The sequence below is a fragment of the Typopeltis vanoorti genome, chromosome 12 (assembly GCF_054136105.1).
Source record: "Typopeltis vanoorti isolate ZY-2024b chromosome 12, IOZ_Tvanoo_1.0, whole genome shotgun sequence".
NCBI classification, from domain to species: domain Eukaryota; kingdom Metazoa; phylum Arthropoda; class Arachnida; order Uropygi; family Thelyphonidae; genus Typopeltis; species Typopeltis vanoorti.
In genome coordinates this window covers 16,261,348-16,287,594 of record NC_143560.1, presented here as the reverse complement: position 1 = coordinate 16,287,594, position 26,247 = coordinate 16,261,348, and the positions used below count along the sequence as shown (strand labels likewise).

At 35.6% G+C, this 26,247-nt stretch overlaps 1 protein-coding gene across 2 annotated transcripts in view; it reads right to left on the bottom strand.

The window, feature by feature from the left end:
- LOC150100599 (scm-like with four MBT domains protein 2) overlaps nt 1-26,247 on the bottom strand; it is a 226,997-nt gene that overhangs the window by 186,728 nt on the left and 14,022 nt on the right. Inside the window, exons 2-3 of one of the 2 annotated variants that reach the window (XM_090401434.1) lie at nt 24,634-24,722; nt 11,473-11,713 (exon numbers count right to left, since the gene is read on the bottom strand). In XM_090401434.1, the coding sequence (XP_090257560.1) occupies nt 11,473-11,713; nt 24,634-24,711 (319 nt within the window). In that variant the 5' untranslated portion in view covers nt 24,712-24,722. The remainder of the gene's footprint in view (nt 1-11,472; nt 11,714-24,633; nt 24,723-26,247) is intronic. The other variant, XM_090401435.1, reaches the window with a different exon arrangement.

Sequence of the window (26,247 nt, the reverse complement as noted above, 5' to 3'; positions counted from 1 at the left end):
ACATCAGTTGAAATTACCAATAATGAATCTAGTATAACAACTGAACAGATACAAGATGAAATGCAAAATCATGAAGCTGTTCTACAAGGAGAAACCGGAGAACAGAAAAACAAGACAACTGAAAGAACTTGACATGAAGACAAGATCATCAAAAAGGAAAGATGAATTAATAAAAAAAACTGAGGATAAACAAAAAAAAAATTAAAAAAAGAACTACATCTAAAAGAAAAAGAAGTAATAAAAATGTAAAGATGGAGAAGGTTGTGGATCATCAAATGAAAACTCTTCATGCTTGGAAGAGTTTATGGACTATGAAGAACCATCTGATGCTAATAAAGGGAAAGCAGGAGATACGATTAAAGAAAAAAATAATAAAGTTTACTGATTCAAAGTTTTCTCAATATGATTATCATCTACATGAAAAGAAAATAACTAGTTTCCAAATCAAGAATGATAGGCATGAAATTGAAATAATGGAAAACAACTGTAAAAAACTGGAAAACAGTTGACAAGAAGCAGGCTACATAATTGCTCCTTCACAGATTGAAGACCTCATCAGGTTCATCAAAAATCTAGATGTTAAAGACTTATCACTGACACTTCACTAATCATAGCATCTCCATTCTGCATTGCCTCATACATGTATGAGGATTCCATAGGCAAATTAAACAAAAAAAACTATATGGAAAAAACCTATGCTATGCCATAATATCAGGTTTTTATTTCTCCAAGAAACATACTCTGCAGATAAAAGATATAAAAAGTTTAACAGATAGATATCCACTTCTTTCTTATTGGAGCTTTGAAAGATTTAACAGGGCTGGAGTAGGAGTTCTTATTCTTGCCCCCCCCCCCCTCCGTGGGTCATTCTGTAATATCCAAAGGGACGCAGAGGATGCAGAAGACAGAATCTTGACAATAGACTGGAAATACTGTGGATGTGTAATAAGGTTTATGTTTCAATGGAAAAGTTAGACAAAAATTCTTCCAGGAATTGGAGCCATATTTATACGATGCCCACTACATCATAGCAGCTGGAGACTGGAATTGTATCGAAAACTCCACATTAGACAAAATAGGAGAACACCCCAGGAGTGGAAAAGTGGGATATGCACTGTTATAAACATGTCTTGACAATGCTCAACTAGTAGACATATGGAGGATTCACAATCCTTATCTCCATGCTTACACGTACATGAATCAGGGTATTGGTACCCGTCTTGATTGAATTTATATCTCCTCTTCTTCCCTTATAAATAAAATAATTGTGACAAAACATCTTGACATCAACATGTCAGATCATAATTCAGTTCTACTTAAGTTCCACTGCATGGAACAAGTAAAGATCAGTTCTGGATCATGGAGAATTCCCCCAAATTTTCTGTTAATCTTTTCAACTAAATTCCAAACCCTATGTTCAACTTGGAATAATCTTACCTGGAATTGGGATATGTGGTTAAAATTCAAACAAACAAACAAACAGTAAAACAGAATATGATGGAATAGGGAAAAGGAACAGACTTTCCTCAAAAAAAAAAAAAAAGTTTAAAGACCTGTATAAAGAGAGAAGCTAGTTCATAACAAACCAATGCAATGGTATAGAACGTAGCAACATAACATAGAGATAGAACTGGAAATACAGAAACAAGTAGAAGAAAGAAATTTTAAAATAAGAATACAGCAGCACTTACCAGATAACCATTCAGGTGCAGTCTTCAAGACAATTCACTAAATTCCACAAAGAAAGGACTATCACTCATATGTACATTGATGGTGAAGACATGTTCACCACTCAAGACATCCTTAACTCCATTCAAAAACACTACAAAAATCTGTTTGAAGACAATAGTACTGTTGAAAATTATAACTTTTGGAGCATTAATAACTTTCCAAGATGGGCTTGACAGACCCATTACAGCATCTGAAGTTACCACAGCCTATAAAGAATGCCAGACAAGAAAATCCCTAGGACCTGATGGTCTAAGGATAGAACTTTACTGCAAGGCTTGGGATTTTATTCTTCCTATTCTAGTTATACTATTTTTTCTCTTGTCAGGACACAAACCAAGTGAATTTGTAGCAAGCCATACCATCCTCATTCCAAAACCTAATAGAGATCACACCTTGATCAGCAGCTGGAAACCTATTTCTCTATCTAATACTCACTACAAAACATTTTTCCACTTTATCAATAACAGGATCAAAGTGGAAATGAGATACATAATTAAAGCACACAGGTATATTTAGTTCCAGGTTGAGCAGTAGAATTTATTCTATTTCTGCTACGTGACCTATTCCGCTTAGTTAATACAAAGAAGCAGTCAATGGCAGTGCTATCAGTAGACTTTACTCAAGCATTTGATAATGTCTGGCATCCCTTTCTATTCCACAGCCTCCAGCAAATTGGTGTAGGTAAAAAACTGCTATCCATTATCAAAGGAGCCTATGCCAATTCAACCACCCGCATCCTAGTTAATGGGTTCCTGTCAGAGCCGGTTAAAATTCAAAAAGGAGTCAAGCAAGGCTGCCCTCTTAGTCCATTGCTCTTTGCACTGGGTCATGAAACTTTCTTACAGGAAGTTGACAATAAACATGCTGTGCAAGGAATAACAGTTCCTTCAACTATGAAGGAAAATAAGGTAATAGCATATGCTAATGATGTAATGGGCACTTTGAAGGATAATGATTTCATAAATATCTTTTTTGGTATTTTGGAAAAGTTTAGCAAGATCTGTGGATTAACTAGTAATGCAGAGAAGACAAAATTAAAAGTTTTTGGGAAGTGGGATTTGGGAGGCATTCCTTTTGGACTAACCACAAAGAGAGAACCCCTCATTATACTTGGAATTCCCTTCTCCACTTATCCAATATTACCAGTTCAAGAAATATACAAGAACCTTGAAACCCTAGAAGACTGGAAAATAGGGCCACTTCCCTTTTCTTCTAAAGCATAATACTCAAAACCATAATATTTCCTGCTCAGTTGTATATAATAAATATTACAGATATCACAGAAGCTGAAGAAAAGTAGTTATATAGTAAGCCCGTGCAATTTTTTTGGTCTAGCCGATATCAAGTTAAAAAGGAATTTCTTCAACTATCAAAGAAGCATGGAGGATTTGGGCTTCCAGTCTTAAAATTCTACTATTTATGTAATATAACTTCAGAAATCCATAAAATATTGCAGACATGTGCAGATCTTCTCCAGTACTACTGGGTTTTCGTTTTCCCTTGTTTGAAATAAATGATTAAAAAGGAAAAAGCTGAGATTGTTCCTGAATTCTGCAACACTCTGTGATTAACTCTAAGACTGCCACAACACTCTGGCAGTGACATTCTTTCCATTAAAAAAAGTAAAATTTGGTATAAAGAAACCTTTAATCTCTTTTGCCACATACTTCCACAGTTAGGAACTGACAACAACACTTTGTTTCATAACTTACTGAAGTAGTTCCATGGATACCCTAACAGGAGGGATTTTGCTTAGAGAATTGCATATAGCCACCTTCCAGTCAATACCATCAAATGGAGGTACTTTAACATTGGCGATCTAATCTGTGACATCTGTTACCAATTGGAAACAGTAGAACATGCATTTTACAGCTGCCCTCTTGCCCTGCACATTTGGAACATATTACGTAATGTGTTGGGCATTCCATAGTTACAACAGAACAGGTTATTTTTTTTACAGTACCCACCACCTGTCAGCAATGGGAAGAGAATTTTGATTTTTATAATTAACGAATTAAAATACCGTTTATGGACAGTTAAAAAGAAACATGGATTTGGAAACCAAATGCTTTATAATATTGTATTATGGAAATTTTATTGTTCAGTCAGACGATTTTTGTACTTAGAAAGAAGCATTCTAGGAGACATGAAATTTTTGACTAAGTGGTATAGACCACTCATTACAATATTCACCAAGGGAGATAAAATTCTGTCTATTTTTGCTATGAGAGGTTTTTTAAATAGTTCCATCATCTTAATTCAATGTGGTCTTATATTTACCAATGAGGCAAACCACCTGGGTATCAGTCATCTTTGTGCTTTAGTTTCAATTAGTCTTTTGGTCATTTGGTGAAAAATGAAAAATGATAGCCTTTGGCTATATGATGATATAAAAGAAGCTGAGGCCTTTTCTCTTTCATACTATCAGGCTCTCTTGCACCCTTATGCTAACTACTCTGAAAAGCACCCCCTTTACTTTATCACCTCAATAAAGGTCAAAACCAGTCTGGGGAGTGGCCCTTCCCATAATGCTATGCATTATGGGATACTAAGGTAATTGATGTAAAGTCATCAGCCTCCATATACAAGTAGCCTAGTCGTAAAGTGACTTCATGCACAAACTTTATTTGCTTACACTTGGATAAAGAATTAAACTAAGAATATAATTTCTTAGCATCTTTAATTTATAGTATACTGCTAGTTTAGTGTTGTGGCTAATTTCTCTCTTATTCCATATAAATTTATTCAAATTGCTCTCCAGCATACCAACTTTGCTTACTCTGTTGTCTATTTCCGAATTTAATTTCTCATCTTCACTAAAAATTTTGCAACTGAAATATTTTATTTCTTCTATAGGTTATCCATTGAGAAGGCAGTAGAAACTTTCCATGTTCCAGCTTCTTTTCATGATTCTGGTATTTTTATTGTAGATTTTCGTGTCAAATTTGTTACAGTTGTTATGCAATTTAGTTAGAGAATCTGGAGACCTGCACTGGATGTGTTTTAGGAGTACAATGCCATCAGCATAAAGCAAACAGCTAAGTTTGATATCTCCAATTATAATATCAGTTTTAATGCCACTTTCTTTCATAATGCGATACATATACAGGGTGTCCCTGAATTCATGGCCCAAACGTGAGGGGATGGTAGTAAACATCAAAACCACCAATATTCGTCATAGGAAATGCGGCCGCAAACGTAGTGAGGAGTCAGAAATGAAGGATGGACAGACACAGGTTTCCAGAGTGACATTTATTGGAGATTATTACAACAAATGCTCAAATGTCCGCCCACCAACTTTGATACACTTGGTACAATGGTGGAGTAGTGATTGGCATACCTGCTCATAAACACCAGGCTTGTCGCGCACATTGCTGGTTGCGACGGACAGTCAGGATACCAGATCCTCCCCAGACTGGGGGGGGCCATGGAATTGGACCACCATGCCCAATCCATTGGTTCCCAAATGTGGCATTAAGATGCTGATGCACGTCCATGCTGAAATGGGCAGGTGCCCCATCATGCTGGAACCACATACAGGAGTGGATGGCGACTTGAACATCCTGAAGCAATTCCAGCAAAACCTGTTGCAGAAAAATATGGTATGTTTGCCCATCGATCCCCGATGCACGAATCCCGCCAGACATTGACGGTGAACACTGTTGCTGGTTCAACTGTGTACGTGTACCATGGGGGTTCTGGGCCACCCACAAATGCGCATTATGGACATTGACTACGCCTTCCCGTGAGAAAGTTGATTCATCCGTAAAGAGCACAAGCGTGGAAATCGGGCTGTACGACACTTTGCTGCAGGAACCACTGGGCGAAATCCATGCGCAGGGGATAATCAAAAGCTGTCAATGCCTGCACTTGCTGCAAGTAATAGGGTGTAGCCCTTCTTCATGCAGTACTCACCAGACACTGTTCCGATGCACACCCAGGCTCCGGGCAGCAGATCATGTGCTTGTACCTGGGTTATCTGTCACCATACACAAGATGTCCACGCGCATAACTGGTGTTCTGACTGTCCGTGCTCATCCGGCATCATGTCGACTGACATGGAAGGTGCCTGCTTCACACAGCTGTTGGTGCAGTTGAGCAAACATTTTATGATCGGACACACGCCGCATAAGATATCGCTCATGGTACAGTCTCTGTGCCACTCTACCATTGCCATCGGCTACACCGTACATCAGGTGCATATCGGCTTTCTCTGCGTTCATAAGCTGCTCCATCTCGTCTGCACCCCAACTGGCACCGGGCTGTGTTTGCCCGGTGCCCTAACACCAGGCAATATTCAATATTCAATAACACCGGGCAATATTCTATGACAAATATTGGTGGTTTCGGTGTGTACTACCATCCCCTTACGTTTGGGCCATGAATTCAGGGACACCCTGTAGATATAAGAGTGGAGATAATGTGCATCCTTGTCTTATCCCTGATTTTACATCAAACTATCTTCTTGAATTACAACTTAAATATAGACTATGTTCTATATATATAGAAAATGCTCCATTTACCCCATATAACTGTAGTGTTTTGAAAAGCATTTCTCTGAGAACCATGTCACATGTCTTTTCTAGATCTACAAATAAAGTACAGATTCTTGTCATATTCCCATGATTTCTTAACTATCTGTTGTAAAGGGAAATGTGATTTTGAAAACCTCTATTTGAACTGAATGCAGGTTATTTTTCTCCAAGTTTCTCTTCCAATTATTCTCAACCAGTTTTCAAGGTATGCATGCACAAATCTTATCTGGAACACACTGAGTAGTGAAATCCCTCTGTAACCCTCACATTCAGCTTTATTTCTTTTTGTATAGATGGGAAGTATAAGAGTTCTGCTTACAATATCTGGAATTCGATCTTCTGACCAGACCCTCTGAATTATGCCATGCAGCCACTGCAAAGCTTTCATACTGCTGATTTATTTGCTATTGGCATACATTCTTCCTGTGAAGGACTGCATCTTTAACATCTCATTTCCATCATGTTGTTCTTATTTTTCTATCCTTGCACAACTATCCATATTTAAGCACTTCTGGTCGAATATTATCTACTCCAGCTGAATTTTCACATTTCAAGTTTTTGATAGCTTTTTTTTCTTTCTACCTGAAGTATTGATATGTACTCCTGTTTGCATTCCTCTTGAAAATTTTCAACTACTATTCTGTCGCTGCATGTTTTATTTAACAGTCTTTCAAACTAATTACTACAAACATCTAGGATATCTTTATCTTCATTTTTCATGCCACCTATATCATCTTTGATTCCTTTCACAATACTCTTTCCTCTATTTCTAAGCTTTTTTAACAGCCTCCGGAACATTTTGTCACTTTCCTGATATTTATTTTCTGTATTCTTAACAAAGTTCTCCTATGGTTTTTGTTTAGCCACTTTAACACATAGTTTAGCTCTCTTAGATTTTCTCTGAATTCTTTTGGAGCATCTGCTGATTTATTTGCTATTGGTATAGATTCTTCCTGTGAAGGACTGCATCTTTAACATCTCATTTCCACCATGCTGTTCTTATTTTTCTATCCTTGCACAACTTCACGACATACCTCCCTAACTGAATCAATTAATGTTTTCTTCAGGGTTTGACAGTGAGACTCTAAGAATTGGTTCTTGTTTTCAAACTGTTTCATTTTTTATCCAATACTGTTTGTATAGTTGAATCTACAGTTTACCTGTAAAAGCTGCTCAACATTTTTCTTTTTAAAACTTTCCTACAGTTCTTTTTAATGTGATATTCATTTTTTATCTTACTTAGAACTAAATGATGGTCACTTCCAACTTCAAATCATCTGTACATGCATCCTGAAATGGCAAATATATCACTATCAACAATGACAATCTTATTACAATGAGGCTTATTATTTCTTGTTCACCATATGAACTTGTGTATATCTTTATGTTGGAATATGGTGATATCCTGTATCCTGAACAGAAATACAGCAGATACTGTTGTAAGATCTCACCTGTTTTTGTCTTCTTTGTTTCAGTAATGCCAATGATGTCGATGTGGTACTTTTCCTGTATACTTCTGCAAGCTCAATTTCCTTTTACATTGATGGTTGATATCTTCAATTCTTTGAACACTGGGTTTGTTCTTCTTCTTTTAGATGAGTTGGACTTTGTTCCAGTAGCTGACTTTTACTTTTAAAGGGGGGGGGCTTGTTTAACTGAGTGATAGCCCATCCAGAATGAAATCTCATCATGTTGTCCCATCACATGTATTTGTGGTTTAAACCAATAAGAGTACAATTTGGTCAGGTAAGTCTGAAATTGCCAGCCCATGCATGTTCATTCAGTACCCTGTGGATACCTAACAAGAGGGCACACCACCTGAAGATGAGGACTGGACATTAAGTCACAAGCCTCCACTCTATTTGTTACATTCCTTAAAGGTGATAATGAAGCCTCCTGAAAGTTATCTGGCTTTGACACTTAGGCAATCCTAAGAAGGTCCTGGATACATTAGCCTCACCAAATGAAAATGTCACAAGAGTAGACTCTCAGCTTTTTTTTTATGGGAAGATGAGAGAGTTAAGATGACTTAAGTGTGTATGCTTTTCAATATGCCATGTGTTTAATATGCATTTCTCGCTTGCTGCCTTTAATATTACAATTGCTTGCTTCCCTCACACAAACCCGTATCATCACAATTTAAATCTGCAGATGCTTCCTTCTGTTTATAGTCTGTTAATGGCAAAACACAAGTTTGAAAAGATCAATGTATGATTTCTTTTTTTTTGGTAATAAGCATTTTTGAAACAAAGTCAGAATAAGCAATATAGTAATCTGAATAATAAATTTAATTAATTTATCAGTAACAGAACACAATATTACTGCAATATACAAGGTCTTGATAACAGGTATATTTGATCTGTCATTAATTAAAAAAAGTATAGCTTAATGAAATGCGATCTGGCTTTGAGTAATTTAAATGGATCACGGAATAATGCAATATCAGAATGTTATTAGAGTTCAAAATAAATAAATAGAATAAGAGGGAAATGGATGTGCAATATTATTAAAAAAAGAGATTCTTAACAACAAAAAAAATGATGTGAAAGGAGTATAGTGAGCATAAAGATGATATCATTTATGAAAATTATAAGGTGCAGGAGGAATAATTACAAGTACTGTAATGATTGCTAAATTTGAGTACGAAAAAAAACTGGCTCTGCAAACTGAAGAAAATCCAAACGAATTCTATAGTTATGCTGAAAGTAAAAGAAAGAATGAATGAACATCACAGAATAACTATAGTGAATGCAGATGGTATGTGTGTGTGGCATATGCAAAAAGAGACTGTTCACCTAACGAGTGCCCATTTTGCTAAGAGTTAACAACAGTGTGTGTGCAGAACATTGAGCTCACTGTTACCTTCAGTGGATGAAGAAACTCAGGTATATGAGGAAGAGGTACTAGAACTACTGCACAAACTGAATAAGAATTAGAAAGTGGAATATTGGCACAGATGCTAAAAGAGTGTTCAGCTGAACTGGCTGTTCCTTTGACCAGGCTGTGTAATCTGAGCCCTTAGAACAGGGAAAATTCCACAGGAGTGGGAAGAATATATGATAATCCCATTGCACATGAGTGGTGCAAAAACTGATGTGTCCAATTAATTACCTATCTGCATCTCTGGAGTGGTGGTGAAAATTTTGGAAAATTACCAAAGCTTGAATGCCAAAATGGGTTGACAGAGAAATCTATACTTTACAATGATCAGAACATGGATTTACTAAGGGAAAGTCACATTTGAGTAACTTGCTCACATTTTATAATAATGTTACCACTAAATTAGACAAGGGTACTGACATGCCATGATATTTTTGGATTTACAAGAACTCTTCTGACTTGATTCAGCATGGAATGTTGTTGCATAAGTTGGGGGATATGGGATTGGGTTATAAACTATTTGGATAAGAGTGTAGTTGAATGTGACACAGGCGGGGTAACCAGGAATAAAACTTACATGCAGGAATGGCAGAATGATCTAAATAAGCTGGTATTGTAGTAATATCAGTTCAATGTTAGTAAACATAAAGTTATACACTTTGTTGTGATGAGATATTCAATAGCATATTAGAATGGTGAGATTATGCTATAAGAAACTGATCAGGTGAGGATCTTGGAGTTTAGCAGATGGGAAGATGAAGTTAAAGGCCTTGATAGCAAACATTGCAAACCATACCAAGAGGATAATTGCAATGCTGAAACAAATAAATACATTTAAGAATAAGGAAATCATTTTGTTTCTTTACAGGGTATGGATACAATGTCACCTGTACCACTGATGCACAGATATGATCTGGTGTTTCAGGTGATGAAGATAAGTGGAGTAAAGCATAAAGATAACATCAGGACTGACGAATAGAGATTATGTGGACAGATTGAGAATTTCAGGACTGCAGACACTAACAAAGAAAGGAAAAAGAGGAATAATATGATAGAAAACTACAAACTTCTGACAAGGTCATACAGTATACTAGCAAATAGAATTTTTAATTTTATAGAGGGTCAGGAGAGGATGAGAGAGAGCATCATGGAAACTGAGAATGAATGCAGTCAAGAAAGGGGTGAGAGCTAGATTGTTTTTCTTTCATAGAGCCATGTGTGATAGAAATAGATTGCTTTCAGATGTCATGAGTATAGATAGCCATCATCATCATCAAATTCCTGCCATGTACCCTCAAGAGGTGTACAGGATATGATAGTACTACATGAAAAAAATTACATCATTACTAACTTCCTATCTACAATTTTCCTCCAAATCAGTCTGTTACTTGTCAAGACTCCAACATTATCAGATCTTATATTTCTATCGTCTAAGGCACTTTGTACCATATCAATCCACCTATATCTTGGTCTTCCTCTGGGTCGTTTTGCTGCCAACCTGGCAGCAAAACGACCCAGAGTTTTGCTAATCTTTCCTCGCCCATTCTGTTTAAGTGACCATACCACCTGAGATTAGCTCTACAAAACGCATTCCTGGATGCTGACAATGTCAAGTTCTTTCCTAATATCCTCGTTTTTAATATGATATTGCCATTGATGCCATCTGTTCATGCCCATAATCTTTCTCAGGACTCTCATATCTGCGGTCTCTAGTCTTTGGTCAAGTGTTTTACTTCTGACGCAGCTCTCAGATCCATAAGTTAAAACTGGTTTGAACACTGTCTTGTATACAGCTAATTTAGTGTTCCGACTAATTTCTCTCTTATTCCAAATGAATTTATTCAATTGACTTCCCACCAAACCAGCTTTGCTGATTCTGTTGTCTATTTCTATATTTAATTTACCATCTTCAGTAAAAATCATGCCTAAGTAGCTGAAATGTTTTACTTGTTCCACAGGTTCTCCATTCACAACACAGTTAACATTTTCAATGATTCTGCCTATTTTCATTGTCTTTGTCTTTTTATTGCTGACTTTCATACCATATCTATTACAACAGCTATTCAATTTAGTCAGAGAATCTTGCAGACTTGTAGCGGATTTATTTAGAAGTATAACATCATCTGCATAAAGCAAAGAGCTGACATAGCCAAATTCAATAAAAGATTGGTTTCCCTTGACGAGTCTCTGACTCCCTAAAAGTCTCTTGGTAATAATAAGGAAAAACATTATTGCTAAATGCAGAAATACTGATATCGTATGTAACAGAAGACCAATGATTTCAAAGAGAACTCAGGATTTAAAAAAGAAAAAAAATTAACCATACCATCTGGTGGATGAAGTTCTTTGTTATTTTCTACACACCACCCTAAAGGATGTGCATCACCATTGCTGACGTCAAACCAAAAATCTGAGGATCGATCATCACCATATCCAGTATATCGTAGAGATAACAAAGGACCACAAGTCATTATTACTGATGCTACCCAGTAACAGTTGGGTCTATCACGATTTGGAACTTCAACCTTCATACCCATTTTAAAACCAGTCTCCAAACTGTGTTCCACCTAAAACAAAAGTTTATAATCATTATTTATAATATAAAAATAATAAGTAACAATCCAACTAAAATTATTATACTCCAAATTTGTAACATTAAAATAGCAATTATTATAAGATAACAAGTAATGTAAAAAATACACAACAAAAAAATGCTGCATTCTCTCTCTCTCTCTGTGTGTGTGTGTGTGTGTGTGTGTGTGTGTGTGTGTGTGTGTGTGTGTGTGTGTGTGTGTGTGTGTGTGTAACTGAATGAAAAACCTCAGTAGTTAAGCAAAGCTGTTACTGATAATGCCTACTGGTCCAAGATTGTCACATCTTATCTAGAATGTGGAAAAGCCCCTTTGCTATCAAGTAATATTTTATTTTTTATTTGTAGATGGGAAATGAAGGCAAATAATCTGGTTGTGACAGGACAATGAGTCTGAGCTGTAAGGAGAATATACATATAAATTGGTAATAACTAAATTAAAAAAATATGTCTTCATTAGGCTCAATTTTCATGGCCTTTAATTAAACTCAATGACATATAGTAGTGATATGATTTCCCAGACTAAACCATGTGGGATCAATCTGATCTACTATAAAACTATTCATTCATTTTTAATATACATACTATACCAACCCTAGATGTGAAATTCACAAAACTGACAAAACAAAAGTGTTGACAAGTTTTAAGATGAAAAATACAAATATTGATGTGTTTGTTAACATGTGGGCATTACAATCCTAGTGAAATTGTGTGAGAAAGGCTGTTCAACAGAGGTAGACAGAATGAATGAAGATGATAAAAAATTGATATCTTAAGTTAAGCTGAACTATGTATGGCTGTTGAATGCTCAAGGAAAAAGTGGAGGAATGATAGTAGCCTGTTTGGTGGGTCTCATGAAAATACCTATAGATACCTATGAAGAGCAAATGGAATAGGCTGTGAGAGAGACAGAGGCAGTAGTAACATACATGAAATAAACTGTCCTCCTCTGGAAAGCATCAACATTTTAGGGAATTTTTTGACACATCATTCCAAAAGACAAGTTTGAACCAAATGGCATCACTGGTACCTATGGAGTCTACAAGAAAACTGGTCAATGTATTATAAAGATAGTACATTAGAAAGTGTACCCAATGTCATATGTTTAACTTTTGCTATCAAGTGATGTTTAATGGGCTTCTAGATATGGTTGGGGGACTTGTGAGGGGCCCCTAATAAATATGAAATGAAGGATTCAGCAACAAAGCTTCCCATGTAACAATAATAATACTGTATATGACTCTGTTATGGAGATCCATAACAGAGTCACATATGGATGCCTATTATCCAACAAGCAATAACTGCATTCAGAATGGACTGCCAGGTCAACCTGGTATTATGGAATGCCTTGAACACCATACTGGCATTACACAAAATACCTTGGATCCTACCCACACCAGTCTGGGTAGTGACCCCTCCCATAATGCATAGCATTATACATGTCTGCAAGGAGATGTGTTTTGCATTATGGGATACTAAGACAAGTGACGGGAAATCTTATCTTCTTTATAAAAGTTGCCCCAGTCCTGAAAATAGTTCAGGTGCAAACGTGTTTGCTTACACTTGGATAAAGGATTACACCAAGTATATAATTTCTTGGTATCTTTAATTTATAGTTCAACTAAGTGAAAAAACTTCCAACAAAATCTGAATGCTCTTTGTGTGGAAAACATGTCTAAGAGTGTATCCCCTCCCTATCTGCATGTTTCCTGTTATTTTTCTTTTTACTTTTGAAACATGAGATTTTAAGCATAAAGTACACTCAAAATAGATACAATGTTACTGGAGTTAAACAAAAAACAAACCTCCACCAAAAAATTGCTAAAAAAAAAAAAAAAAGCTCAAAAACCTTACAAAAATAAGAACTATTCTATATCCACTTCACCAGCATTCAGGTATAACCACTTGAATGATGTGCACCATCACCTACAGACATCCGAACCCCAATATAATTACTACAACTAAATTCCACCTTAGCTGACCAAACTATCTGCAGTATTATTCCTTCTGCCACAAAGGTAATACATGTGCTTTTGTGTATTCTAGCATTCTCTTCCAAAAAATGCCAAACCTTGAATCTTTCCTCACCCTTCCGTGGCATAAGATTTCCTTGCCCAATTTGGTGTCTCTACTGTTCCCCAATTCTGAAAATCACTCTCACTCCTGTAACTTCTTATCATTGAGATTTCCTGCAATCTAACTACCCCAACAATAAAGTCATCTTCCTTGGTGACCTATCCACAATTCCAAACGACTGCCTTTTTCTAATTTCACTTCAGGAATAGCGGTTGAATTATTTGCTTTAAGTAACAACCTAATGTAAATTATTCATCAAATAACCAGAATATCTGAAAATGTTTTGCTCAATATCAACCTTTCCAGATAGTCCATAAAAGCTCTTCAATGAGAAAAAACAGCATGTAGGCTTGAGACAAAAACCCCAGCTTCATTCACAATCTACAATGAAGTCTTCAACAACTGCAAAACAATCAACAAAAAACAATTAATAAAACTAAGTCTGATTTTGAAAGTATTAAATGTAGAAAACTTGACTCTTCTACAAATGGTAATGCCTTTTGATACTTTGCAAAACATAACTGGGTGCAATTTCTTTTTATGTGTGCTTTCAAAATCAGACTAAAGTATTAACTCAATTCAAAGAAAATTTTAATCATTTACTATTATAGCTGAAGTCCATGATTATTTCAAGTTTTTAAAAATTGAATGAGTCAAATATTTTTTACAGTTGTTATATAACTTTATAAGTTATATAAATTGTTATATAACATTATCATGAATTAAAATATTATGTCACTCTCCCACACTTTCTCTCAAATTAAATTGCACAAACAATTAAAGAAGGCTCTGATCTTAACTAAAATTTAATTGAATAAAAAATTGAATGAGTCAAATATTATTTACAGTTGTTATATAACAACTTTATAAGTTATATAACATTATCATGAATTAAAACTTGTGCCTAAAAAGGCTCTGATATTAACTAAAATTTAACAAACTCAATTATAAACATATATGGGCAGATATAGCATCATGCTAATCCATCAACTGCATTCTAGACAACTCCAAGTAAACACTTTCAACAGTTAGTTCTCTGAGTGAACTAAAAAATGCAGATAAATTATATGAAATGCTTGTATGATATTGTATTCTTAGTTCAGTTTATTAGTAGCCATCCATTCCATTTTCAACAGGAGACTGGAAGTTTAACTGAAGAAACAAAAATAATCTTACCTTCCAGCAGCTGAGAGAATATTCAAACAAATACTGATTCCATTCCAAATGAAGGATATAAGTTTGTATAACATAATGGTTTATGTTATACAAGATAATAATACAATATAATGATAAAGATACAATATAACATAATGGTTTATGTTATATTAGTTTCTTGTTCCAATCACTGTAGGAATTATCAACGTTTCCTACATCAACTTAAGGGATTCTGCAAGAAGTAGCTTTAAAATATCAGCATATATCAGATGTCATTAACAAGCTGTATGTCCATGAACTTCTTAAATAAAACCTTCATTTTATTTCTTAAAATTATTAAAATTCTGGATTCATAATTATTCCATACTTCGAATTTACGTCCCTCTCTCTCTCTCTATGGTAAGCTCTCCTTCTGAGTCCTCTCAGTGTTATTATTTACGCATTCTCCATTGCTAGTCAGAGAAAAGCTGAATGACATCTTGCAGACCACATAGGTCACATCTGAGTTCCTCATTCTCTCTCTGCTTGCCAATATCGTTAACAACATATGCTTTTGCCCAGAGGTAAATATTGTCTAAAATCTTTACTGAAATATTATTTATTCATACTTTTCTTCAGTATTTTCTTCTCTATGCATATTAAAGTCCTCCATGCAGAATGAAGAAAACTAGTTTTGGTTTCAGAATTGCTCTGCTCCAATGTCAACAATGGTAAGTGATAACAGTACATATACTCTACATAATTATTTACATATACATTCACTCTTGGCCATTCTTATAGTGTCAATATTCTACAACACAAATATGAATTACAATAAAACAATTATAATTAATGGAATATGTATTTTACTTGAATAACTATTCAAATATGCAATATTTTTTTCTAGGATTGTCTTTGCATATATTAGAAAACCAAGGTTCAGATATTGGGTCTAGAGTTTTGAATAAAATTTCAGCAACTGGTTGGAGCAGATGTTAGCATCAATTGCAAAAACAGTAATAAACCCAAGGGGAGGTGAAGTAAAAATCAATGGGATCCCATTTCACACTACTATAGAACTAAAGGACATGCAACTGAGGTGAGGATGTTCAAGAATAATTTGCAAAAAAGGAAAGGAAACTTGAACAAAGAAGGTTATGGTCTGAATCACCAACAGGAGAGGTAACATTACAAGGAGAATGAGTTAAGAGAAGAAAAAGCTGTTAGAAAATTGGAGGGGATTATCTGTGGAATTGGCAAGATTAAGTCAGTCTGAATGTGAAGAACAAAGTCCCCAAAGATGACCTCATAGTTTAAAGATCTGGACTTCAAAAAACAGAAAAGGTCAGAGCAGATTTCAGAATTCTGAGAACAATATTCTCCGAATAATGTGTGGCTAGCCCAATTGTAAAAATTTGATGTAGCTTAATAATGCCAGAAAGCCTTATATCAATTTTTACAGAAGTCAAGCCCAGTAAGATTGTAACCTGTATGTCTATGTATAGTTAAAACTGTTAATGTAAATAATCCCTATGGGAATTGTCCTCACTTGCTGCCCTAAGACAAATTCTAGAATGTGTTGAACTAAGGCAATACCTTGCCACCAGAAAACTGTATATGTATAATTTTATCTCCTTATAAGGACATAAAATTTGTTTGTTGAAGTGCACCTGTAACTACTCAAGGTCAATGTTAAACGGACCGACAAACTTCAGACGAATGTCCGCTGCCCGAATCAAATAGGATTAGAACTGTATACGAGAAGAACAAAGAAAGGATCAGCGTCAGTGGAAGAACAAGGGACTGTGCTGAAATGTTCGGGGTCCCATATCTTTGTGCAGGAATACGAAAGAAGGCGAATAAAAGGTGTTGGCCCGAAGATCGAGTATCGGTTCCAAGAGTTCCTCATCGGTTGTCGAGAGGTCGTTATCGAGAAGTTGCCAGCGGTTGTCCATCAGATGTAAGCCATCCAGGATGCGACTTCAGGAGAAATCATGCCAGTGATCTAAAAGAAAGATGACGGGAGCTGATCTGCCAGGCAAAGCAGATATTTGATGACGAATTGACAAATCTTCACTGGGAGCTGTTGTCTGAGGGAAGAAATTGCTCCGTTAGTCCAACGTGCATGCAAGTATTCCACAAGCCGATAATCTTTGCCCGAAGTCGGCAGGACAGAGCATCCTAGAAGCGTCAGTAAATCTATCGGCAGTGTAAAGGGGGAGAGAAAAACCTGATTCGGGAAAAAACGGTCAGGACTTCAGTTCGAAGCCAAGTACACAGTGGGTAGCAGCCATAATGTGAGTTGATCAGTTTATTCAATTTTCATGAATTATAGGAGAACTTTATTAGTGGACTGTTAAGTTGAGGCTGATGAAATTGAGCAGAGTTAATGGTTTAAAATTAGATGTTTAATAATTAATAGAAATTATCTTGTGTAACAGTCAGAGGATAACTGTTTGTGAATGGTGCATTTTGCCTATAGATTTACCTTAATATTGGAAGGAAAGAGCTTTTGTGTGTAATGATATTTATTATGTGCATAACAGTTAAGAAGTAACAGTTTATTAATAGGTACCATTGCTTAGGGTAGTAACTTGTATTTGAAGTGAGTGGTTAATTTTGTGACATAATTTTCATGAATTGAAAGGGCATTTTAAGCTAATTGTTGAACTAAGCAAATTTTTTCTTTAATTGCAATAATAGTGTAAATTGTTTTGTGGTAAATAAATGTGTTGTTTAAATGTTAATAGAGTGTTGCCTGATAATTAATTCTTTGATGCACTGTTCCGAAAATATTAGAGCCTATTAGCGGGAACCCAGGAGAAAGGATAGTAAAGGATAGAGAGTAGACCACGACTGCAGATATTAATTACTCTGGGATAATTTGAATGTAATGGGAAAACTACTGGATGCATTTTACACTTCTCATTACTAGAAAACAGACATCAGTGGCGCAGCTTTTAATCAAATAAATTTTCTGGTGTCCAAAGAATAAGAAGGCAAGTGCAGAAGGCAGTATAGCATAAAGAAATCCATAAAGAGATATTAAAGGGATAAAGAGATATCAAAGAGTAATAAGGAAGAATAGTTGGAAGTACATAATAATTATTGCATTTGACACATGAAAGAAATAAGATATTTATTAAGTTGCTAATATTTTGTTGCATTTTAAACTGACATATTCAGGTACTAATGTTGGAAAAAATAAATAAATAAAAATTCAAATTGTAAGAGACAAAAGAACTTTACAAAGAAGAATTTTGCAGTTGTTGGGTTGGAGCTGGTATTAAAATGACTGTTTCTCAAATTTTTGAAACATTAATGAAGTCAAAGTCAGGAAAGTATTTCACTGCTGATGTCCAAAAACAATCTCTCTAACTGAAAACCTTTGAAGTACTGTAGTTTGTTTCCATCTAGTACTGCATAAAGTGATATCAAAAGCATACTCTCTCTCTCAGTCCTCATTTGTCATAATAATAGTAGCAAATGCCGGCCTGTTTGGCCGAGTGGTAACTACATCAATGTCATCAGCATTGGTGTAGTTGCAGTTAGTTGTAGTTAGTGGAATGAGTGGTGGAGACAGTTGTAGAGTAGATGCCCTCTCTCGATGAATCTCTGAACTCCCTGGAGGTGTCATGTAATAATAATAATAATAATAATAATAAATGTATTTCTTGTATTCTCCAAAGAAGAGATTAAGAGATTTTCCTGTCTATCCATATTAGGCTGTTAGATATGGGACACTTTATGCATTTCTGGATATAATGGAGGATAATCTATTTTTTTAGCGAACGAAGGAGAGCTGATAGTTTGATGTGTGCTTTGAACACAGTATCATCATCAGACACCTAATTGGCATCCTCATAAAGTGTACAGGAAACAAGAATAGTACCATATGATTAAGTTTGCATTATTACTGCCTTCCTTATCAACAATTTTCTTCCAAATTAATTAGTTATTTGTTGGTTCTCCAATATGGACACATCTAACACTTTGATCTTCTAAAGCATCAATCTACCTAGATCTTTGCCACCTACTAAGTCTTTTTCCTGCCATCACAGCATCAAACCATTTTTCTTAGCATTTTTCTAGCTTTCGCTGTCCCATTTTGTTTAAGTAACATACTATCTCAGATTAGTTCTGAGTCTCAGAGGAATAACGAATCCAACAGTCAGACAAAATGATGAACACATGCATGGTCTGAAAGCCATAGACAGCACTTCTTTTTCATCAAACTTATTTATTACTCACAAGTCTCAGAGAAACATAAACCAGATCAACATACTGGAAATGAAAGCTGGACCAAAAAATATGACACATAAAAACAAAAAAAAAAAAAAGGAAAAAAAAGCACAATAAAAACAACAGACTGTTAAACATGAAATGTTTGAGACAGCATATAACAAAAAAGAATTAGATAAATTACTACACAACTTTAAAGTGTTATAAAAAAAGAGAGCGTCTGAAGACAAATAAAATGTTATATTTAAGGCAACAATGATCAGGAAAAAGAAGAAACAATTATAGTATTCCACATTAAACAGGATAATCATCTTGAATGGCAGGCAATATCACAGTGATGTGAGAAAACATCAAAATGGAGAATTGTACAATGAGCTATTAAGTTCTACTAAGGAAGAAATGTTAGAATTGAAGGATAAACATAGTTTGACTTTAGATCAGTTATGAGACAAAGGATCATATTATAAAGGAACATGGCATTAAACATGATATCAAAATTGGAGATGTTAATCTCAGCTCTTTACTTTTATATAGATGATGTTATACTCCTAAACGAATCCAGTACAAGCATACAGGATTGCCTAATGAAATTGGATAACTGCTGATGTTCAACATTTATAAAATAATGAAAATCAGCAATAAAAAATAAATAAATAAAATAAAAATAAAAAAATTCAAAGATAATGAAAATGAGGAGAAAACTTGAAAACATCAACTGAACTGAGAATTATATAGAACCTATACAATAAAACATTTCAGCTATTTAGGCACAATTTTTAGTGAAATTGGCAAATTAAATATGGAAATAAACAACAGAATTAGTAAAGTTGGTATTCTGAGAAAGATTAGGGGAGTGAACAGATAGCATCAATGAGTATCAAATTAAAAACAAGGATATTAAGAAAGAACTTGTTGAGATTGTTTCTGGAATGTGTTAGCAAAGTCAGTCTCGGGTAGAATGGTTACTTAAAGAGAATGGAAAAGAAAGGTTAGTAAAATAGTGTTTTTTTTTTTTTTTTTTGACAAATAACAGATTAATTTGGAGGAAAAGTGTTGACAGGAAGTTCGTAATGATGTAACCTTTGTAACCTCTATGCATGAATGTAAATCAACAACACCCCCCCCCTCCCAATGGTAAAAATCAAGATATTTACTTTCAGCCTCCATGGAGTCTAAAGACTCATTGCTCACAAATAACAATAACTATCATACCTTGAATGCATTCAACAATGTTCAACAATGGAGTACTCACCACCCACTCTGGCAACATATTCCTCAACTCAACCTGTTCTTTATTCACACGACCTTTGTACAATTTCTAGGGATGACCTTTCATTCCTGCATTCCCAATTAACCTATGCTATAATTCTACATCTATCTGATAGGCTGCTCCTCCTCTCTCCAGCTTCCAGTCTCAATCATATCACCCCTCCTCCTACCACATTCCTTCAATCTGTCCTTATACTCAATACTTCAGAGTCCTGAGACAGTCTTACTTGTCTCTCTCCAATGTTTCCTTATCACAACATAGCCAGATATGTGGATGAAAATCCCAAATGAGGCCTAATTAACTTATACAGTGGAACTATCACTGTGGATCTTTGTGGATAGAGAACTGAAGTCCAGGGAACAATGCGAAAGTTGAAAGGGTTATCAAGAAAATTGCTGCTATAATGTGAAGAAACAGATGTATGGATAAGATGGTGATATCTTATCCATACATCTGTTTCTTCACATTATAGCAGCAATTTTCTGGACAATTTTCTACACTCTGCCACATCATTCACCGCATTTGTACATTTACCATTCTTGACTTTCGCTATGCTCGTATCACTTTCATCATTTATGCTACCACTGATTGTTTGTTCAACAGATCACTCGTTCACTTTTTCATAAGTTTCTTACTACTCATTCACTGCTCGTTCAAGGCATCTCTCTTTGCTATCAGATGAGCTCTCATTTTTCTCGTATTCTCACTACTCACCATCGGTCACTGCGATATGTCTGTCAAATCCACATTCAAGTCACACTTTGCACATACTCTCATTCTATCTGCCTTAAAAATTGATAAATTATCAACATAATCCAATGAGTAGCTAGCACACTCCATATTTCATGAAACAACTAAAATCAAAATTGAACTCATGCATAAGCAAAACTGATGTCATTTTGCTTTCAATGCAGGTCAGGATCTCATTCTAAAAAATTTAAAGATTTTAGAAACAAACTCAACAAACAAGCCCATGCATTTCAAGTGTACAACTTCTACAACAACCCTTATGCATAACAAAAATTCATAATTAATTAGCTAAAAAATCTTAACTGAACCCAGAGTCTTCTTTCACAAGCCTATGAACTGTCATCTGGTATCATTATTATTATTAGAGAGAGCTCCAGGGAGTATGGAACTCATCGAGGGGAGACCACATACTATATGCAACAGCTGTCACACTTGTTCTTGAATTCATTGACACTGCTTGCACACATAACAACCAATGGCAATCCATGCCAATTATGCACCACTCTGAGAGAAAAATATAGCTCTCACATCCTTTTTGACAGCATTCATTCTCAACTTCCAAGGATGCCCTCCCATCCTTTCCTGCCCTCCATAAAATGAAAAATTCCATCTACTGAAATCCTATAGATTGATTTCTCCCGTTCCCTAGTGTCTGTCTGCAGTCTACAAATTCTTAATCTATCTTCATAATTAGTATTCCACGATCCTGATATCATTTTTAACACACTCTTTAGCACTCTCTCCACCATATTATCTCCACCACGAAAACAAGACCTCTACACAAGAGTCCAAGTGAGATCTTATCAAAGCTTTGTAAAGAGGCCAAACGACAACTTTATCACTATATGTCAAAGTTTGTTTCAGCATTGCAATTATCCTCTAAGTTATATTTGCAATCTTTAGCAAATCTTTGCTACATGGCCCTTGAACCTCAACTTCCTATCTACTAACACTCCAAGATCTCTAGCCTGAAATCCATATTCCCATGCCCACAATTGCAGCCTATTCAAATCATTCTGCAAGTACTGCATATCTGCCACATTCCTGATTACCATACCTATCTTTGCATCATCAACAAATAGCTGTATGTCACTTGTGAAATGCTTCCCAATGTCATTAATGTACAGATTGAATAACAGTGGAACAAGGAGTGATCCTTGTGGTATACCACTGGTTACCTTAAATTCTGCAGACTCACATCCCCATAGACCACTTTCTGATATCTGTCAGTCAGCCATCCTCTTATCCACACTATCCCATTTTCTCCAATTTATGCAACAGACTTCCATGCTGTATTCTGTCAAACGCCTTAGCGAAATCCAAAAGTATCATGTTGTATCCATTTCCCTTGTCTAACTCAATGGTAACATTATTATATAATGTGAGCAAGTTGCTAAAACATCTCAAGAACAACAAGAGTCCTGGAGATGACAACATAATAGGTGAGATGCTAAAATATGGGGGAGAATCAGCTGTAAAAGAAATGCATAAGCTATATAATGAAATATGGAGATCAAGGTATGCCTCCAAAGAGTGGAAAAAATCAGTCTAGGTTGTTCTTCATAAGAAAGGCAGTGCTTCAGAATGCACCAATTACAGAACTATTCCATTAATGAGTCATCTTGGCAAAGTGCTGATGAAAATATTAACAGAACGCCTGAAGGGTCATATGGAGGCACATCTTCCTGATGAGCAAGCAGGATTTTGAAAAAATCGAAGTACAGTGCAACAAATACTCGCACTAAGACTAATAGCAGAGAAAGCTCGAAGAAAGAACAAAAAGATATGCTGCTTCTTCATGGACTTCCAAAAAGCATTTGATAATATTGACTAAAATATAACATGGGCTGTCTTGGAATCCTATGGTGTGGACAATAAATTGATCTGCCTGCTGAAAGATATAAACAGCCAAGCACAAGCAAAAATCAGGATAGCAGGTGTGACTGGAGATTGGTTTGCCACTAGTCAAGGCACAAGATAAGGGGACCCAATATCATCAATCATCTTCATCACACATCTGAGAAAAACACTAGATAAGATTAAAAAAGAAGGTGGAGGCATTTCAATAAATGGCATGAGACATAAACTACCTCTGCTTTGCAGATGACATTGTCCTGATTGAAGAAGATGCAGCAAGGCTGGAACAGACATTGCAAAACACTATACACAGAAGGAAAAAGATATGGACTAAATGTCAACTTTGAAAAAACTAAAACAATGGTATTTGGACAACAGGAGTTACTGAACAGAGTTATCATAGACAGATTTCAACTGGAAAATGTGGAACATTTCACATATCTTGGATGCCACATGACACACGACTTGGACCCCAAAAAAGAGATGAAAATTAGAATAGCCAGAGCAACAACTATTTTAAAAGCCATGGACAAAATATGGAAGAGCCAAGCTATAAAGATGCAAACTAAACTGTGCATTGTAGAAACCTGTATCTTCAGCAGCATGCTCTATGAATGTGAAGCCTGGGTACTCCTGAGAGAATCTGAAAGGAGGATATTAGCATTTGAGAGGCAGTACTAAAGAAAAATCTTGAGAATAAGCTGGATCCAGAATGAGGAAATCTACAGACAAATACAACCAAAAGAAAACCTGATCCGGAAAATAATCAAAGGGAAACTACATCTCTTTGGCCATATATGTAGACTGAACGATGAGAGGAAAATAAAAATGCTGCTGTTTGGGATGATTGAAGGAAAGAACAAAAAAAAGTAAGACCAAACACAGAATAGGATGATGACATTGTCAAATGGTGTGGAAACTCTATATATAAGCTGAGTCATCTTGCACAAAACAGAATGCAATGGAAGAATCATATCGAGATGGCATCAGACACCTACGGGTATTAGACCCATGGTTGTTGATGCTGATGAAGTTGCTAAAACACACGACCTTCCCTTTGTAAACCCAATCTGTTCATTACAAAGTAGAGATTCTCTGTCAACCCATTTCTGAATACAAACCCTAACCAACTTTTCCAAAATCTTCACCTCCACTCCTGATATACTGATTGGTCAATAGTTGGATACATCAATACTAACTTGATTCAACTCATCTGATATCATGAGCAGCATACCCCTCCTCTCCTATCTATCCTTCCCAAATTATCATTGCCATAATTATGATGATTTTTATAATGAAGTTATACAACTTACATTTAAAAGAACTACTTCTACATAAGCAAAACAATCTCTTTACTACATAAGCAAAACAATCTCTTCCAATATGAAACTTATAACAGGAGTAGAGTAAGATAACAGCATATAATGTTTTTTGTCCGGTTACAACAGGTTTACTAATACTGAAAAGAAGGTCTTGTTATTGTCAAACTTCATATGTGACTGCACAATTTTACAGAATACCTAAACTTCAGAAAAAAAAAAAAAATTAAGGTATAAATAAAAAGTTACATGTGCAAAAGCCTGAGGAGGAGCTGCAGTGCTTTCTGTTTCTTCCAAATAGTCATCCCATGAAAAATCATGTTCCATATTGACTATACCTGGAAAGATAAAATAATGCTGCTAACTAGAGAAAATAGCATAAAACAGTTTAAAAGCAAGTAGTCTGTATATATGAACATGCAAAATATTAGATAAATATATTAGAAACTGCACATGAATTTCTTTATTTAAACAATGGGTGATCAAAATTAAAGTATTCATTGTGGAGAACCTTCCAGTGATCCAAATGCTGGGAAACTGCAGGAACACATTGTGCATCATGCAAAAGTGATATCTTAGAGAAAAAAAAAGTAGTTCCAAAATTCACCATCAGGGGGTGCTGTATGATGATATACCAAATGTAGATATAGTAATTTTTCTGTATGTGTGTGTAAGGAGAAAGCAACACAAGCATAAATAACACATTTTTATTCACCTCCATTATACATTTATGGGCTGTACTGTTCGATGTGCTGCCCTTCCCAGTATGCCACAAACTGTATCCTTTGCACAGTGTGTTCAACAGCAGAATGTGGCTGGTCAGGAATAATGTTGCACATGTGCTGCATTATGCTTTCGGTGCTGGAAAGTTATCAGAATGATCCCAATAAACCCTGTCTTTGAGAAATCCCCAGAGCCAGAAGTCACAGGGGGTCAGGAGGAATGGTCCAATGATAAACAAAGCTGTAAACTCACACTAAACAATAACTTTGGGTGAATGTAAGAGAATTTGTTGGATTGCATACAGGTTTCACATAGTCCATATCTGGCAACTGTGGGTATTCCCAGCTCCGTTCAGGTGAAAGTGAGCCCATCTCCCCATGAAATCATCAATAGTCATGCAGGATCCAACTCCACTCGAACAAGGAATGTTAAAGTGAATGCCAGTCAACTTTAAAAGTCCTGCAGGCACAACTCCTGTGTCAAGGTTATCTTGAATGGGGAGAAATGCAGAATCATCCATAAAATTTTGTGTAAGACACAAATCAGGAAGACACACTGTTATTCATAGCCTGCTCCACAACAGCAGTAGCAACTTCATTCACTTGTTCTGAACTGAACGGCTTACGACCTCTGGCAGGTCTAACTCACAATCCCATTTCTTCAAAACTACTAATCATTCGTCCCCAAGCATACAGAGATAGCGGACCTCTTTGACATTTGTTACTTGCTCAACATTAAGCAAGTAACAATTGCCGTTTTCACCCTCTGTATTGAGGTCATCATCAGGAAACATACATATGTACAATATACAATCTACATGCCGTTGCTACAAAAGTAAAATGAATCTAAATGTTTGTTAATCATTTATCCTAGCCTGACCTCTGGTGAGGAAAATAAAAAAAAAGAACTACACTAAACAATTTCTTTAGTCCTTTTGTATTGAAATTTTCTTCTGTATGGGGTTGTTCTGGTTGCTATATGGGTTGAAGATTTCTGGAAGCATTCCGGGAATAATTAATCTATTTTTGTTCAGATTTGGATATTTTAGCATTTCACAAGCTTCTTTGAATTTTCTTTCATACAAGGTTTTGGTGCAATGTAGGGACTTGGTGCATTTCCAGTCAATTCTGTGGCATATTT